Below are 18,861 nucleotides of genomic sequence, written 5' to 3'. Positions count from 1 at the left end.
ATGCACATATCAATAAATCATGACACATCTAATTTCATTTTCATAATTAGAATTCAAACACAAGTCACGTATTAAGCATTCCCATTTCGTCTCACTAGCCACATACAAACAGCATGGTTTAGTTTGCTTTATAACACGATCTCTATGCACATACGGCTACCCGTCATACGTATAGACTAATTAACTTAACATATAATTCAAGTAAAAATCATCATATCACTGTATATTTGTTATGCTCATACATTATTACTTAATCAAATCATAAACTGTCTCATTGCTCGAAAACTTACCTCGGATGTTGTCGAACAATTTCGATGGTTATTCGACCACTTTTTCCTTCCCTTTATCGGATTTAGTTCCCCTTTGCTCTTGAGCTTAATTTAACAAATAAATTGATTTAATCATTGAGCATCAAAAGAGGAACTCAAGGTACTTGGCCCATATATATACATTAGACACTAAAGTCACATGCATATGAAACCATGAATCAACTCAACACATTAGCCAATATTCACCTTAGCCGAATTTTCTAAGTCAAGATAAAGCCATCAATATGTTTACCTATGGCCGAACATACACATCAACCTACGTACTCATTCATGTGGTCGATTATATTCGGTCATGCATACACACATAAAATCAATTTGGATACTCTATCAATCCAACATACATTCGGCAATAGTCCATAATTCTCTCTCTCGGCCACTCATTTCACACTTAACAAAGCTTCCATTCGAACTCATTAGTGAGTATCAATTAACCTAAGCTTCCATTCAAACTCATTAGTGAGTATCAATTAACCTAAGCTATCTTTTAAACCTTTATTATCACTTCATGCCAAACCAAAGACCACATTCGGCACTTTCATCCACCATTCTACCAAGCATGCAATATTCAACCACAACCAACTCACATTCGACCCTAGTTCATAACAAGGTAGCCGAATTCTTTTTATGGTTCAAACACTCATCCATCATCATCATTCACCTAACTTTAACATGAAACAACAAAACTCACCATTATTAACTACCATAGTCAAAAACCTTACTCAATCTAAAATCAAAATTTCGTCATGGTTTACAAAAATCACTTGATATCTCACTCAATATCAACTAAAATTTCAAGAGCTAGTACAAACTTCCTTACCTTAATAGTGACCTAAGATGACCGATTGCTTCACTCCTTCTTCTTCCTTTCAATTCGCCAAGAAGAACCAAAGAACACAACTTGTTTTTCTTTCTTCCTTAGAACATTCGACCAAGAGAAATGAGAAAAAGATGGACACTTTTTTTTTGTTTTCTTCCTTACATTCACGACAATGGGGAGGGGGAGAAACAATCTCACCATTCTTTTCCTTTTTCCATTTCTTTATTACCCATACTCATTATTTTATTGTTCCTAACATACATCACTACATAACATGTTTGTGACATGTTTCCACTCATAGCATGGCCAGCCATTTGCTCAAATATTGGGCAATTTGACATGCAAACCCACCATTTCTATAACATGCATTATTAGGCCACTTTACATTTGCCTAGCACATTTCTAAATTTTCTCACATAAGTCCTATGTACTCCATTCACATGCAATTAACTAAATCGAAGCTTAAAAATTTTCGCACATTCATATTCACATATTTTAGACAATAAATATCACATTCAAATAATTGGTGACTCGGTTTAGCGGTCCCGAAACCGCTTTCTGACTAGGGTCACTTTAGGGCTGTCACAAAACCATTGGGGTCTTTCATATTTTTATGAGTCTGGTTCTCAGTCTTTTGATGCAGTGCTGTAAATTGGATTCTCGTATCATGGATTTCTTTATCTTGGATTTCTTTATTCTGGGCTTCTCTGTTTCAGATTTCACTATCTTGGTTTTTCTGGATATTTTATCTTGTAACTTGTTGATCATGGCTTGCATTTAGAGCATGACCTTCAGCTTGTGATTGATGTATATAAAGAACAAATATGACTATACCTCTGAATTGATCCTGATAATGTGGTGAAATTTCAAGTCCCAATGTGAATGGTGGATTTCCTTTCTCAAGTAAGTTAATCAGAGTTAATGTATTCAGTTGAGGTATCAGTATTACTTATGCTAATGCATTTGTTATGGTCTTCGATTGGCATGATGAGTGAATTTGGAATGATGCATGTTGAATCGTTCTGTTGACTAGAAGAGAGAATTTCTTGAAATATCAATTACGGATGAATAAGGTTGACTTGATTGTTCAATCTGTATGGAATATATATTTAGAATCTAATGAAATGTTCATGCTTGAGAATAAGATTTTATTTCTTCACGGGTAAAAAGACGAATAGTCTAATTAAGAAGTGTATATTTCCAAGAAAAATTGAATGCAATTAGAAGATCTGATATTGATAACGTGAAGATAATCTGGGTATTTAAAAATGTTGAAATGAACATTGTTTATCTTTGGGTACAAATTCTTGAAATGTTGAAAGTTTAAAGATGTATAGTAAGAATCATCAGAATTATTTTTGTCGTTTGGGAATTAGAATGGAAATAGAAAAGGTTAATATGGATTTTCTTATCTGGATCGTTCCTGTCCTTGAAAGAGGAAAGTAATATGTAGTGTTGTTAAACGTTATGAGATATGCAAATTATGCTAGTATACCCAAATGTCTACTCACCAGATTCATAGGATTTCATGTCTTTATGAATGTTGGATATCATGGAATTTTAATATCCACAAATCGGATTGAGATCCGGGATTCATAGCATGATTTCTTGGGAAAGCTAGAGGAGGCTTTGAAATGAAAGGTAACTAAGAGTTGAATTGGACTGTGTGGAATTATAAAGAGTATGAGGTTGAGATGAACTGACTAGCCTCGCTATTTGAATTTAAAAAGATTCAGGGGCGAATATATATGTAACATGATGGTATGGATCAAACTTTTGAGTACATGAGCTTTCTGGTACAGATTAAGTTTCGGTGAAAGTATTGTAAAGTGAATACCACTTACGATTTTTGTATGTGGAATTTAAAGAGATAGGAAGTAAAAGCACAGCTTGAGTGAAATTTCTTTGACATCGATTATAGGATTGAGGAATCCAAGTGAAAAACCAAAACCACTTTTCTGGTAAGATTTTCGAGGATGAAAATCCCTAAAAGGGGGGAGAAATGTAACATCTTGATTTTGGGCCTAGTCGGAACAGTGGTTTCGGGACTACAAATCCGATGAGAAAAATTTATTTTTATTATATATTTATGGTCTACGATTTCACGGAATGATTTCATGAAAATTTCGCTCAAAAATTTCGACGTTTGGGCACTCAATTTGGTCAAAAAGACTAAATTGTAAAAAGTACAAAAGTTGATTCTACATGTTAGAAGTGTCTAATTGTTATTAGTTTTTAAATTAAAGGTCCTTAAATGGTAATTAGACCATTTTTAAGTTTGTGGACAAAAATGGACATGGTATGATAGGTTTTTAAAAGTTTTTCATTAAAGGCATTTTAGTAAATTGATAATTAAATGAATTAAAAATGCCAAAATAAGCCAAATTTGCACATCTTCTTCCTCATGGCCTAATTTTTCATGAAAAACACCATGGCTAGGTTTTCAAGCTTTCCAAGCTCATTTGTAAGTGAACCTGAGCACCGTTTTTAATGTTCTTTCCATTTTTGAAGTCTCGATAACATGTTCTAGCTATTTCTACCATTATTTTGAGCTAGGGTTTGTGTTTAAAAATTTACCCATGAATGATATGCATGTATTTTAATGTTTAATGGTAGAATATGAAGCTTGAAATTGTGTTAAACAACTTTTGCTAAGTGATTTTACGTGAAAACAAGTAAAACGGCATAATGGGTAAAAATACTTAATGTTCATAAGTACATGTTAGAGTGAGAATTTGATGTTTCCATAGATGGGAAAAATGATCAGCATGTCATAAAACATAAGAAAATAGGATGAAGTTTAATTTCCGAACCTTGGGGCAAAAGTGAAAATATGCAAAAGTTTAGGGGTCAAAATGAAAATTTGTAAAAATATGATTTTTGGATCCGTATGAATAATGTGACTAATTATTAGGCTAAATGTGATATTATAGATGAAGGAAATCGAGATTCGGGCTTAAATCAGGAAAATACAAGGTTATGAACTAAAATGGTAAATTACCGTTTCTGGATCGAGGTAAGTTCGTGTGTTAATAATAATGCAATACCATGCATGAATTGTAATTCTCTATTGATATGGCATAAATTGTATGATTTAATATGTTTAAGAGAAGTTGATGGATGGTATGTATGATATGGAAAAATGTAATGCTTGTTGTGTCATGTGAAATTGAATGGCAAATTATTGTTACATGAATTGAGTGTTAAATTACTATTACAGGTTGTATGAATTGCTACGGTTGTACTGATGAGATTTCGACAAGTTTGTACGTAAATAATTTATCGATTCTTTTTATTTTATTATATTTTGTTATCATATGAAATGTGTCTGCCTATAGAATGACTATTTGTTGTAAATTGCAAATTGAAAAAGGACTATGAATAAATTTGTAACATGTTGGAAAGTGAGGAATTTACGGTTGAGCCTTGAATAGAAACGATATGAATGATCTATTGTGAGGTCACGTGTGTAGTACTAAGTCCGAGCTACTACGTGTCTGGGATAATTGGTCGCATGTGTAGTACTAAGTGCAGGCTACTATGCATACGCGATAACTTCGATCACGTGTGTAGTACTAAGTGCAGGCTACTACGTGTATCAGATGGTTAGGTCACGTGTGTAGTACTAAGTGCAGGCTACTACGTGTATCGGATAATTGGTCGCATGTGTAGTACCAAGTGCAGGCTACTATGCGTACTAGATAGCCTTGTCTACAAGTGTTAAAATATGTGCAGGCAACTAAGTATCAGTTATTATTCCGAAGAGTTCAACGGGAAAATCAATTAAGTAAAAATACATGTGAACATGATTATATGATGAATAAGTGCAGGTATATTTTTATGAAAATTATGAGCAATGTGCTCGATATTTGAGTGAACTTCGATAAGACAAAATGGATTAAGTGAAATTATGTAAGAGTGAATTTTAGTAGTAAAATAGTATTGGACAGCAGCAGTTGTGTGACTTTGAAAATTCACCAAAAATTGTGTAAGTTGAATTAAATTTCAAAAAAAATTGTAAATTAAATATTAATTAGTATATTTTCATATAAAAGAAACAGGGGGAGCAAAAGAGTTCTATATTATTTGATATTCTAATTTTTGTGAGACAGTGTCAGAATGAATTCGAGATCCCCTATTCTAACTTGGAAAAATTGTTAAAATTTTTTCAAAATTAATTATGAGTTATAATTTATATGAATAGAATTTTAAATGAGTCTACTTTCAGGAGGAATGGACAGGAACATCATCCGAGTCTCGAAATATGAGATAAATAATTTTTAGTGAAGAGAGGTCAGAACTGTTGGACAGCAAAACAGGGGAAACTTTAATGAATAAACTGTACTAATTTGCTAAACCAAAAATTTTGGAAATTTTATGGGAGAAAGGTATATGAATCTAGTTTCAAGGAAAATTAACAAAAACTAAATTTGGAGTTTTTTAGCTTCAGATATGAATTATTTAGTAACTGTAACTCGATAAAATAGCTTAACCTAAACATGTGTAATTGTACAATTATAGTGTTTTATCTTGAAAAGCATGTTAGTAATTGCTTATTAATTTCATATGGACTTACTAAGCGTAAAGCTTACCCATCCTCTCCATTTCTTTAGTATTGGTAGGTCGGCTCAGGGTTGGATATCGTCAGAGGCAAAATTACACTATCAAACTATCATTTTTGGCAGAATTAATTTAAATATTAGAAATATCAAGTGAGTGGCATGTATAGGAAGTTGGTTTGTGATATGTATTATTCTTATGATTTTGACCATACGTATCAATCTACCTTGAGTTATCGTATATGATCATGAGATGTGGTCCTTATCCATAATGGTTTATAAGTTTAATTAATCATGCCATGTCCTATGTTTTGATGTGATGATATAGTTAGCTTTGTTTGTTATGCATGATTGGTAATACATCAGGTAAGTTAAATGTAGGCCAGTGGATCATGAATTAAATGGAAATGAGTAATGTTGCCTTGAATATGGATGTTTAATATACAAATTGGTAACTACGTTATGATGGTATAAAATGAGAATAAGATTTAGCATGTCTAGTTCTAGTTAATGTAAGAATGTATATTATATACAGGATGGTAAGCAAATATGTTTAAAATGAAAGACATGTTATTGCATGATTATGGATGTGTAAGTGCTCATTTATGCCACGTTATATGTCTTTAAATGTGAGTCTATGCATGTGTTAGAAAAGTTTTGAATTAAATGAAATTTTATGGCCCGGTTTTCGTCTATTTGTATGGTTAAGTCTGGTAATGCCTCGTACTCTGTTCCGGCCTTGGATACGGGTAAGGGGTATTACAAATCCCCTATTCTGATTTGAGAAAATCATTGAAAATTGTAAAAAAAATATTTATGAGTCATAATTTATATGCTTAGAACTCTTAATGTGTCTATTTTCAATAGAAATAGATGGGAACACCATCCAAGTCTTTTATTATGAATAATACATTTTTAGTGAAGAGGGTTTAGAACTATCAAACAGCGAAAAAGGGTAACTTTAAGGAATAAACTGTAATAATTGGCTGAACCAAAAATTCTGAAAATTTTATGGTAAGATGATATGTGAGTCTAGTTTCAGGGAAAATTAACAAAACTTAATTTGGAGTTTAGTAGCTCCAGATATAAATAATTTAGTGACTGTGACTCGAGAAGACAGCTTGACTGGAATATGAGTAAAAATGCAAATAGGGTAGTATTACCATGAGAAGCAAGTTGATAAGTCGCTTATTATTTTCATACGGTCTTACTAAGCTATAAAGCTTACTCCCTTCCTTTCCTTTCCTTTAGTGTTTTCAGGTTAGCTCGAAGTTGGAGATCGTCGGAGGCAGCATCACACTATCAAGTCGCTACCTTTGAAAAAAAATAAAGTATATATTAGAAATTTTAAAGTGAGTGGCATGTATAGGGATTTAGTTAATTGTCATGCATTATTTTGCTTTGGCCAAATGTGTTGGCTTATATTGAGTTATATGCATATGGCCATAAGATATGGCTCATATTGATTATGTCTTGTAAGCCTAGTTATTCATGTCATGTCTAATGTTTATAATGTGATTATGTTTGTTTGCCATGCATGGTTAGTAATATGACATATGTGTTGGATGTATGCTCTATGACCAACTGAGGTGGTCATAGCTATATAGTAATTGTACGTTATAAATACAACATGATAATGATTGAACATGAACGCTTGATGAATAAGTTGGTAAGCATAGTATAATGATAAAAGAGGACATGTTAATGTTAAGGATATGTCTTAATAATGAGTGTTTAATCACTAAAATAATGCCATGATTTGCGATTTTGATGTGCATAAGGTTGTAAAAGATTATGGGTAACATGAAGGCTTGGAAAATAGCCTAAGTGTTGGCCACATGAGCTGAGACACACACGTGTGTCTCAACCGTGTGAGAGACATGGCCTGAAGACATGGGTGTGTGGCCCGGCCGTGTGGTTCGATGTGCATGCTAACGTCATTAACAGAGAGTTACACGGCCTGAGGACATGGGTGTGCCAAAGGCATACGGGCGTGTCGCTATGTCTACACGGGTGTGTGACCCTGTTTCATGGGAAAAATTTCTAAGTTTTCCTGAAACTTCCTAAAGTTCTTGGTTTAGTCCCAAATCGAATCCGATGAATGTTTTGGGCTTCGTAGACCCAAATAAGGGACGACATGCATGTGTTTGAAATGTTTTGAATTAAAAGAGATTTTATGGCCCAGTTTTTGCATGAATGTGTATGTTTAAGTCATGTAATGCCTCGTACCCTGTTCCGACGTCGGACATGGGTAAGGGGTGTTACAATGTTTTATTTAAGCTGTGTTGTGAATGATATAATTATTTAAGATTTAATATTTGATTAAGTTATAAGCATTGATGTGATTAAAATCTCGATTTGTAATATATAATGCATATTTATATGAATTGTAAAATGATCGGTAATGTCTCATAACCCTAATCCGGCGATGGATACTAGCTAGGGGTGTTACATTCCCCACTTTCTTTGAGGATTCACTCATCTTTGTGCGTTGTGGTGGAACAATTGGAACATATACACAAATAGAAAAATTCAAAGATGAGAAATGTTTGGCTCTTGACCAAAAATCAACTGTAATGGGAGTATTTATAACTTATTGGCTTGATGTGTACAACATATAAATCAACATAATCTCATGCTGAAATAGAAATTTTAGTTATCATAAGTAATGATTTAACTATTAGTTGGAGGCATTTGATAAACAAATTCAGCTAAATCATTTTGTGTGTGAACATGAGCTATAGGATGTTCAACTTTTATCTCAATTGACATGCAATAATCATTGAAAACTTGGGATGTAAACTCACCAACATTAGCAATATGAATTTTCTTAATTACATGATCTGAAATTAATTATTTAAACAAGCAATCTTGCAAACGACAAGTTGCAAATTAGTAATACTTATGTGGTTATTTTGTAGACGCATCTACCAAAATCATATAATATCAAAATCATCCACATGGTGGACGAATGAGCCCATATTCATTTCAGAAATGCAAGACATTAAATATCAACTTTAGCTATTGAGTTTCTAATAATCAATTTTCATTGAGAACAAACAACAAATGAGAATTCTTTAAATTAAAGAATCTTTTGATTCTTTAATTGAATGTCCATATGAATTCTCAATTAATTTTTGCATCATATACGATCTAGGATGGTCTAACTGGTCACGCCAAGTAGTAAACACATTTGTGTTAGTAAACTTCTGGCATGTGTTTCAATTGTACTAAATTGTAACAAATTGATAATTTTATTATCATTCCTTTTAATTTGTATCCACATATAAGTACTATTGTGACATTTACTACTGGAAATATCTAAATCAATGTGAAATCTATAATGCCACCAAGTCAATAAGTATAATTTCCAAATAATTGTATGCAATATTCGCTTCAGGGAATATGCCAAAATCTTCAAATGCCAAAAAATCTATTAATAGCAAACTTTGAGAGTGAATCTTATTTTCCATATGTATAACAGATACATAACCAATGACTTTTCATACATAAGTTTTCTCTCGTGCAAGTTCTCATCAGTAATATTTTACCATGTAATTTTAATTGAGAACTTATTCTGAATACTGTAGAGTTATACTAACAGTTTTTAAAAAATACTTGCAACTTTAGATGCATCCAACCATAATAAGCTTTAGATAGAATTATCATATTCTATTACTCATGAGTAGATCTTTCATAGTCAAATATTGTGCTTTCAACCATTTAATAGGAATGATGACAAAAGAATATCATAAATATTATAAATTAATAATTCAATCCTCTTTTTTATTCATATGAAATATAATATTTTCATCATTCACAATCTTAATATGAGATCCATTACAAATAACTTTTAAAAGTAATGCATTAACCATCACAAATTTTGTGCTTTTTAAATAGCGATATATTAGCTCTTCCGGAGTTTTCAACTAATTTTGTATTATTAAATATTGGACTAATATTTGTTTGTTTTAGTACCAATAAGATAAATATTTTCTATTTGTAATGATAGAATTCATTACTACATTTTCATATCTTTCCTCAAAGAATATTAACAGAAACAAAATATTTGAGCATACACCACATATGTGGCCAATAATTTATCATATCATATTGATAACATTAGTTATCCTTACCCTTTGAAAAGTTATCTTGAGAACTCTCATTGTTCTCTTATTCATTACTATGTTCGCACTTTTAGTAGTCCATGAGTATATTTTTTATTTTCTTTATGTTTACATTCACTTCGGGAAATGCAACAAATCTAGTAGGACGGACTTATAAATATCCCAATAGATTCTTTATTTCATAATTCCCATCGCAAACATGCGTAACATTTCAAATCAAAATCTATCTATGCATGTTGTCATGATTAGTCTCAAATTATAATAAACAATAAATAAAACATAGTAAAATAATCCTGAAGATCTTTAACATTATCGCCATCACTAGAAGGTATGAGATAGTTCCAAAATATTTTTGATTTCATATGGATAACGATATCAAATCTTTCACCATCCTTAAGAAAAAAAAGTAAAATAAGTTAATCAAAAATGATAATATAATGAAAGAAGAATGAAAAATAATAATCAGATATGAAACATTAAATAAAAGAAACTTCCCGTAAAAACTTTGCATCTTGCCGTTAAAGAAATTGAAAATTATGGAGGATAAATTTAATCTCGATAAAAGGAACTATCACTTTGAGCAAGATCGTGCTGATAACGTGTTATAAAATAAAAATAGATGGAGAGAATAAAGAACAAAGAAAATATGAAAGCAACAGAGAATAAACTTTATTGATCAAAAAGGGTGGTTACAATGCTAATCAGAGTCTCTATTTATAGACATAAGAAGTATAAAAGAAGTAGAGATCTAATTCTAATAACTATTAGAATTTAAAGTACATCAAAACTTTATCTTGATCATGATGGACATCCACTTAATAAGATATTCATAACAAATATAATAATATTAAGCTTGATTTAAGTTAATTATTATATAAAAATAAAATTATTTATAGATGAGCTCTTTTCTGGAAAATAACTTACGTTTTTCACAAGCGTAAGTCATTTTACAAGAAAAATGGCTTATTTTACGTTGACCTATAAGTCATTTTCCGTTGATCAAGTTGTTTTATGTGAAACAAACATAGGAAAATGCAAAAAATATTTTCTGTAAAACCTTTTACATGTAAACAAACGGACCCTAAGAGAACTTATTACCTTGCATAACTTTAGGTTTATGTGCTTAAATTGTTTCAAACCTAATCTGTCCTTGTTACTCCACATAAGTTCTAAGGAATCCTTAGTTAAATAATGATATTGGTTTACGCATATTTTTCCAAGTATAAGATTCGGTTGAACTTATATGAGATTTCTAGTTAATGAACGATGGAGTTGCTATGGAATATTTTCCGAACATTGTTAAACATGATGAAAATGAATTAAGTCAAGTGTTGTAATTGTTCTAGCTTATTCATGTTATTGTTGTTGAACTTGTGAATTTGTTGCTAAACCATCACCCTGCATTTTATTACATCTCATTTGCATTTAGGTTAGTTTGCATCTAGTTAATTAATTTAATTTTAACATCTATTACCTCAAAATTTATTGTGTTTTCTTTATCAACTTGTAAATCCATAATTTTGCAATTATTTGATTAATAGATGCAGTCCTTGTGGAGATGACAACTCTTTTACTTACTTATTACTTGATAACGACTGTGTACACTTGCACAAACCTACGTGTTACAATAGCCACAAAAACTTCCTTTAACAGAGATAACCACAAAGGCTTCTTTTTAACAAAGATTGCCACAGAGGCTTCTTTATAACAGAGATCGCCACAAAGACTTCCTTTAATCAAAGATAACCACAAAGACACTTCTTCAGGTTGTGCTACAAAGGTGTCTCCTTACAGATTACCACAAATGTATTCATTATCAGAGATTTTCCACAAAGGCATTCCTTTAACGGAAACAACCATAAATGCTCACTTATACGAAAATTGGTGTTTTTTACCATAGGGATTAGCCTATAATCACTGTCATGAGGTTTGCCTCTCATCGCTGGTACTTTCCCAACCGTCTTTTAAATATTTTCCATATTACGTCGTAACCCAGCTATGGTCTTACACTATATGCTCTTCAGAGTGCCATGGACTTTTTCTTTCATAGATTCGTGTTTTTAGTCCCGAAAGACCCCTTTAGACGACTCTAGAGATAGACACAAACACTTCATATAAACTCAAAATTGATAGACTTATTCCTTTTAGACTTCTTCATTACAGACACATTCATATTACAGATGCAATACACTTCATATCAGACTCATTCAAACCATGACTAACTCATGACAGACATGTTCATGCTTTCAGACATATCTGCATTACCATTTCTTTCCTTCTTAGATTCATAATGTCATGCTTTACTAGTTTCAGTTTCATGCTTTAGTCACTTAGCACAGAAATATCTAGACTACAAACATACATGTAAGAGTCAGTCTTAGAGACTCACTTGACAGCCTTAATAGCAGTTTAGGCTCCAGTTCTAAGTTCTTTTTAGGGATCGCAGCGATCACTGCCTTGGTATGAAGAAATCACCTATGAAGCTCAAGATTTCCACTCTAGTATAAAGAATACTTTCTTTGTTCTTCTAACCTTAAGGTGGTAGGATCTTGAAGGGAAAGAATGAGGGTTGTTTTGGTTCTACTGAAAATACTTATCGAAGAAAAAAGAAAAACTCTCTTTCAATTCTAGTCACCTAGATTTATACAACCCTTGCCCATATGATAACTTGACATGTGTTACAATCCTAATCAAGCTGCCATATGAGTGGTTCACAATTGTAAGGAAACGTGTATAAATATCCAAAATATTTTCATATTTTTTATTTGACCGATCGTTCATTTCTAAAAATCTCATTAGTGTATAACCTACACATTAGCTAAACTCAATGGGCACACCTCAACCTTAGCGACATCCTTTACCACTCATGAAACCTTTGACATCTTTTGCCAACTTCTCCTTATACATGTACATATACATTATGAAGGACATTCCTTACTTTAAATTTTCATTATTGCCTATGCACTCTACTAGCGCGCTGGAACGAGTAAGATCAAACCAACCAAATTTCCTATGACCTACACGCCTAGACTCAAGACTTCGTCAAGTTGGATGTTACAAATATCACCATGTGTTGTAGTGAGAAATTCATATCTCTCATGTACATGGTCTTCTCTTTAAAGATTTTAGCGGTAGTTGTGTTTCTAGAACAGTTGATTGTTCCGCAACAACTTGTGGAACTTGTTATTGTTCAATCTTTGGTTCAATGATCTGCTGTTGTTCTCGAATTTCTCCGAGTTCAATTTTTTTACCACTTCTTTTTCTAGAGACAAATTTCTCTTAAGGAAGACTTTTGTTTGAGCAACAAACACTTTGTTCTTAATGGGATTGAAGAAATAATATCCTTTAGTTTCTTTAGGATATCCCACAAAGATGCACTTTTAAGATTTGGGTTTGAACTTTGTAGACGTCTGACGTTTAACATAAGTTTCACAACCCTAAATCTTCATAAAAGACATACTAAGACGCTTCCAATCCACATCTCATATGATGTCTTTTAAACCAATTTAGATGGAACATGATTTAGTGTGAAGGCAACTGTCTCAAGTGCATGTCCCCAAAAGGAAGTTAAAAATCAACATGACTCATCATCGATCAAATCATATCTAATATTTGTTCGATTTCTTCTCTTAGAAACTTCATTCCATTGTGGAGTACCATGAGGTGTAAGTTGTGAGACAATCTCACATTCCTTTTAAAGCTCAACAAACTTTAAGTTTAAGTATTCTCCTCATCGATCTGATCGAAGTGCCTTAATATTTTTGCCTAAATGGTTTTGTATTTCATTTTTAAATTCCTTGACCTTTTCAAAGGCTTCAAATTTATGACACATGAGATAAATATATTCATATTTACTGAAGTCATCAATAAAAGTAATGAAGTATTGAAAACCTCCCATGGCTTGTGTATTCATTAGTCCACATACATCATTATGTATTAAGCCCAACAAATCATTAGCTTGCTCACTTTTACTATTAAAAGGAGCTTTAGTCATTTTGCCCAACAAGCAAGACTCTCTTATATCAAATTATTCGAAAACAAAAGAATTCAAGAATCTATCTTTATGAAATTTTGATATGCCCTTCTCACTTGTATGACCAAAATGATAATGCTAAAGATAAGTTTGGTTAGAGTCATTTATTCTTGATTTTTTAATATTTATGTTATAAATGCAGATATCTTGCTCCATTTCCATCTCGCGGATCCACATTTCTTTTAGCCAGATGGTACTCGTTTATAGTATTTTTTGTACAGAGGGGTCCAGAGGTACAAATATAACAAGCAAAAACGTCTCTAAACCCCCCAAACCCAAAGAAGGGAAACTCGTAGGAAAACTTAAATACTGCCTCTCTCTCTCTCTCTCTCAAGTCTGAAGCAGTAAAATCAAAAGCATGGGTCAAGGGACACCAGGCGGTTTGAACCGGCAAGGTCTTCCCGGGGACCGTAAAGGCGACGGATCAAACAAGAAGGAAAAGAAGTTCGAGCCAGCCGCACCCCCTGCGAGGGTGGGTCGGAAGCAACGAAAACAAAAGGGCCCTGAAGCGGCTGCTCGACTTCCCACGGTAACCCCACTCAGCAAGTGCAAGCTACGGCTGTTAAAGCTGGAGCGGATCAAGGATTATTTCCTAATGGAAGAAGAGTTCGTTGCCAATCAGGAAAGGCTTAAGCCCCAGGAAGAGAAAGCCGAGGAAGACCGATCTAAGGTCGATGATTTGAGAGGCTCCCCGATGAGTGTGGGCAATTTAGAGGAACTCATCGATGAGAATCACGCCATTGTTTCCTCTTCGGTTGGCCCTGAATACTATGTAGGCATTTTATCATTTGTTGATAAAGACCAACTTGAGCCTGGTTGTGCTATCTTGATGCACAATAAGGTAATTCAAATACAACTGTGACCTGAATTTTTGAAAATGGAATTTAGAGTCCATGGTGACATGGCATTTAAATTGTTTTCTTGTTGGTTGAAAACTGATCTGTGTGTGTCCAATTTTTTAATATACAATTTCTGAGTCAAATGCTTTGGCAATTGTTAGACTAAGATTAGATTTAGTGGTTTTTTCTTTTTTGACGATTATTGATTTATTGAATCGGAAAGAATTCATTTTCAAATTGTACCGGTAGAAAGTTGGGTTTTAATCATGACGATTCTTATATGAGATCAAATTTAGGTTTAAAAAATGATTAGAATCTTAGGAAAGAAGCTCAATCCGGTGGTGTATTTGGCTTATCAACTTGGCTTGTTTGCATTCTTAGTTGGATGATATTATAGACTTTGAGAATACATTTCAGTCCTGTGGTTGCAAGTTCTATTTCACATCACCTTGTTTTTGAATGAGTTCATTCTGTTCTTGCTTTTGAGGTTTTTGCATCTATGCTTTCGTTAAATATTTTAGCATTTTCAAAGATATTATGGTTTGCCTCTAGCTGGTTCCCTGTTCTCGGAAAGAAAGTTTTATGCTCTCCTATTTTATGTGGCCTCTCAGGTTCTTTCTGTAGTTGGACTCCTGCAAGATGAAGTGGATCCAATGGTATCGGTAATGAAGGTTGAAAAGGCTCCATTGGAGTCTTATGCTGATATAGGAGGATTGGATGCTCAGATACAGGAGATTAAAGAGGCAGTTGAGCTGCCTCTTACGCATCCTGAATTATATGAGGATATTGGTATTAAGCCTCCAAAAGGAGTTATTTTGTATGGAGAGCCTGGGACTGGCAAGACCTTGCTGGCAAAGGTTTATATTCTTATCTTCACCTTCCAGTCTATCTTCTTTATATGGATATTGATTATAATTGTTGATGATTTTTATCTTTGTGCTTTCCTTGTCCCCTGTAAAAGAAAAAGAAAAAGGGCATGTGAAAACTTCCAAAAATCAACATATGGAGCCATAAATTTTGTTGTATGAGGACAACTGAACTTCGTAAAATGTCGATTATGTACAATTTTACTTTCAAGCATACACAGCGTCCTTGTAAATAATCCATATTGGGAGCTTCCTTCTTACTTCGCGAGAATTAACAACCGTTTCTTGGACTTCATCCTTCAATGTGTCCTATTATTATTATTTTTCTGGTTTCATGGTTAATACATTATTTACGCATCAGTTAAATGAAAGATCTTTGTGTGGCTAGGTTCTTGAGTCTCCGGCTACATTTATGGGTTTTTATTTCTCTTGCTACTTCTATGTGCATGATGAGATATACTTTGTTGCAGTTTTCATCATTTTAAGATAACATTAATGTTAGAATTCCTTCTGTGGCTTGGTACTAGGTAATGCTTTTTGAATTGAGTTACTATGAAAAAATGAAATTACATATGCAAAAAATCTCTCTTAGTATTTATACAATAGTTTATATATTCTGCTTGTTTATCCCCTTTATTTATTTGGTAATGGCCACTTTTATGACATGCTTAGCTTTTACTGGTTGGTTCTGCTATCTCATATAGTTCTGAGTATGTCATGTCATTTATGCAGGCAGTGGCAAATTCTACATCAGCAACTTTCTTACGTGTTGTTGGCAGTGAATTAATTCAGAAGTACTTGGGAGATGGTCCCAAGTTAGTAAGGGAACTCTTTAGAGTTGCTGATGATCTCTCCCCTTCAATTGTCTTTATTGATGAAATAGATGCAGTTGGCACCAAGAGGTATTTTCATTAAATTTACGCCTTGATTTAAGCTCACTTTGAATGTTTCTCATTAATATGCCCCTCAGGTATGATGCCCATTCTGGTGGTGAACGTGAAATTCAGAGGACCATGTTGGAGTTGCTGAACCAACTAGATGGATTTGATTCAAGAGGAGATGTCAAAGTGATTCTTGCAACAAATCGAATTGAAAGTCTTGATCCAGCTTTACTTCGCCCTGGTCGAATTGATAGGAAGATTGAATTTCCTCTCCCTGACATCAAAACCAGGAGGCGCATTTTCCAGGTAAATAGTTGCATATTATTGCAACTGTACGTTTGAATACATCTCTCTCATTATGTGGGTGAAGTATGTAGAGCTTGATCTATTTGAAACTGTGGATTGCAGATACATACCTTGAGGATGACATTGGCTGATGATGTCAACTTGGAAGAATTTGTTATGACCAAAGATGAGTTCTCTGGAGCTGATATAAAGGCAATATGTACTGAAGCTGGTCTACTTGCTTTAAGGGAGCGCCGCATGAAGGTCAGACATTTTACATCTTAATAAAGGAACTCTCTACCTCTCATCTTTTCATAGAAGGTGAAGGTGTTTAAATTGCTTACTTTCAGTTTTATAGCTAGCAGAATTAGAGATGCTGTAGAAACAGATAAATATGCACCAGATTCTCTCTCTTTCAGCTTTTTGTAGGATGCCTTAGAACTTGCTAATTTCTCATTGTTATTGTGAGAAAGAGAATAGGAAAAGAAGGGTTAAGTGGCGTGTCATTGCATGTTGTCTGGAATTACATAGCAGAATGATATAGCCGCCGTAGTAGAAAATAGAACATTTTAGCATATTATTCACAGTTCAACAATAAACGTAAATGAATAATTTGCAAACTGTAGCACCTTGCAGACGGTATTTTAACCCCTCTTTTTCTGCGCTCTGTGATCCCCATTTGATGGTATTTCATCAATAACTAGGTTATTAAATGTACTTGTATAATGCTATGCCCTTCTTAGCTGCATTGGACTGTTAATGAGAATGTAATTCTACTCAAGGTGTTGAAAGTCTTGAGCTGTCCTTTATTAGTTGAAATTAGGCTTGTCACTCGAACCTAAGATTCATGATGCACCTAGAGGTTTTACTTAAATTTGCTAATGGCTTAAAGTGCTGATTCTGTAAATCCCCCATGTTTCAGGTGACACATGCAGATTTTAAAAAGGCCAAGGAGAAGGTGATGTTCAAGAAGAAAGAAGGGGTTCCGGAGGGTCTTTATATGTAGAAAAACTTGTTATATTTATATATATTCCAGTGATATTCATGTTCTTATGTATTTCTGAATCCAGTTTGCTCTAAGCATTCTTTTTTTGTCTTACGAACAATGTGGTATGGTATGGTATATACGTTTCTTGTATTTCCTAGCAAGCGCCTACACGTTTGGAGCAATATTATGAAGCAGTTTGGGAAAAGTTTATTGACGTTCCTGTGCATTTTATTCAGCCCCATAATTAGATTGCACACGTGATTTTTTCAGATGATACCGACAACCTGAAAGCTACGAATAGCATATTCACTGGGAACACTATTAGTAAATGACTGGAGCAATAAAAATAGTATAAATGCCGTATGAACATGCTGCAGTGTTGAAGCAAATATTCAACACTCGCGTTCTAGGAATTGCAAAATTCTAATTTTCTACCGTAGAAGTTCCAAATTACTGACTGGAATCCGCCAACTGATCTTCGGATTCGCAATAAACTAGCTTTGCTTTCTCCATTTTTCTATGCTTCTCTCTGGATGAAAGCTTAATGCTAAAATGTTTATATGAAACTTCTTAAAAATAGTTACACACGTAAGATGTAACTCGAGTTAACTTAGCTCACATCTAATAGGTCAATGTAATGATTTGGTATCTTTTGACCAAATTTGTTGGATTCCTTATTTTTAAGATATTTTGAAGGCTATCAATGTGACCGAATTTTCTTATTTAAAGAGATTTGATTTGCAAAAAATATTATATTAATAAGACCTCTGTTGATTCATTCATATTGAAGATTTTGTTGAGTTAAATTTAAAGAATTAAATATTCATACTACTTGTACTTTTCCAAGCCATTACATGATAATTTAATAGATGGCTTGTTATAGTTTTATGTATGAGATTATAAGAGGGCTTATCTTGTTCATGTAAGGAACTTATTTTAGTGCAAAATTGTTGTAAGTAATATCTTGTTGTTGTTTAGTTTGCAATTAAGCTTGCAACTTGGTGAGTTATTTGAACTTAAATAATGTCTTGTACTAGGAGATTTATTGTGGATTACTCTTTAAACAAGACTTGCAAACATAGGACATTTCCAAATTGCGTAACAAATTTTTTGTATCCATCTCTTATTTTTATACTG

General features: G+C 33.2%; 1 protein-coding gene across 1 annotated transcript; it reads left to right on the top strand.

Moving 5' to 3' along the window:
- The first annotated feature begins 14,081 nt into the window (after positions 1-14,081).
- On the top strand, positions 14,082-17,929 carry LOC108474222 (26S proteasome regulatory subunit 4 homolog B-like). The gene is made up of 6 exons (XM_017776155.2): positions 14,082-14,706; positions 15,316-15,561; positions 16,303-16,472; positions 16,541-16,757; positions 16,860-17,000; positions 17,659-17,929. Exons 1-6 carry the CDS (start codon positions 14,224-14,226, stop codon positions 17,740-17,742), a joined length of 1,341 nt encoding a protein of 446 aa, XP_017631644.1. The 5' UTR covers positions 14,082-14,223; the 3' UTR covers positions 17,743-17,929.
- The last annotated feature ends 932 nt before the right edge of the window (positions 17,930-18,861 follow it).

The sequence above is a fragment of the Gossypium arboreum genome, chromosome 11 (genome assembly GCF_025698485.1).
Source record: "Gossypium arboreum isolate Shixiya-1 chromosome 11, ASM2569848v2, whole genome shotgun sequence".
Classification (NCBI taxonomy): Eukaryota; Viridiplantae; Streptophyta; class Magnoliopsida; order Malvales; family Malvaceae; genus Gossypium; species Gossypium arboreum.
Note: the sequence above shows the minus strand (reverse complement) of the source record. Positions and strands in the feature narration are given on the sequence as shown.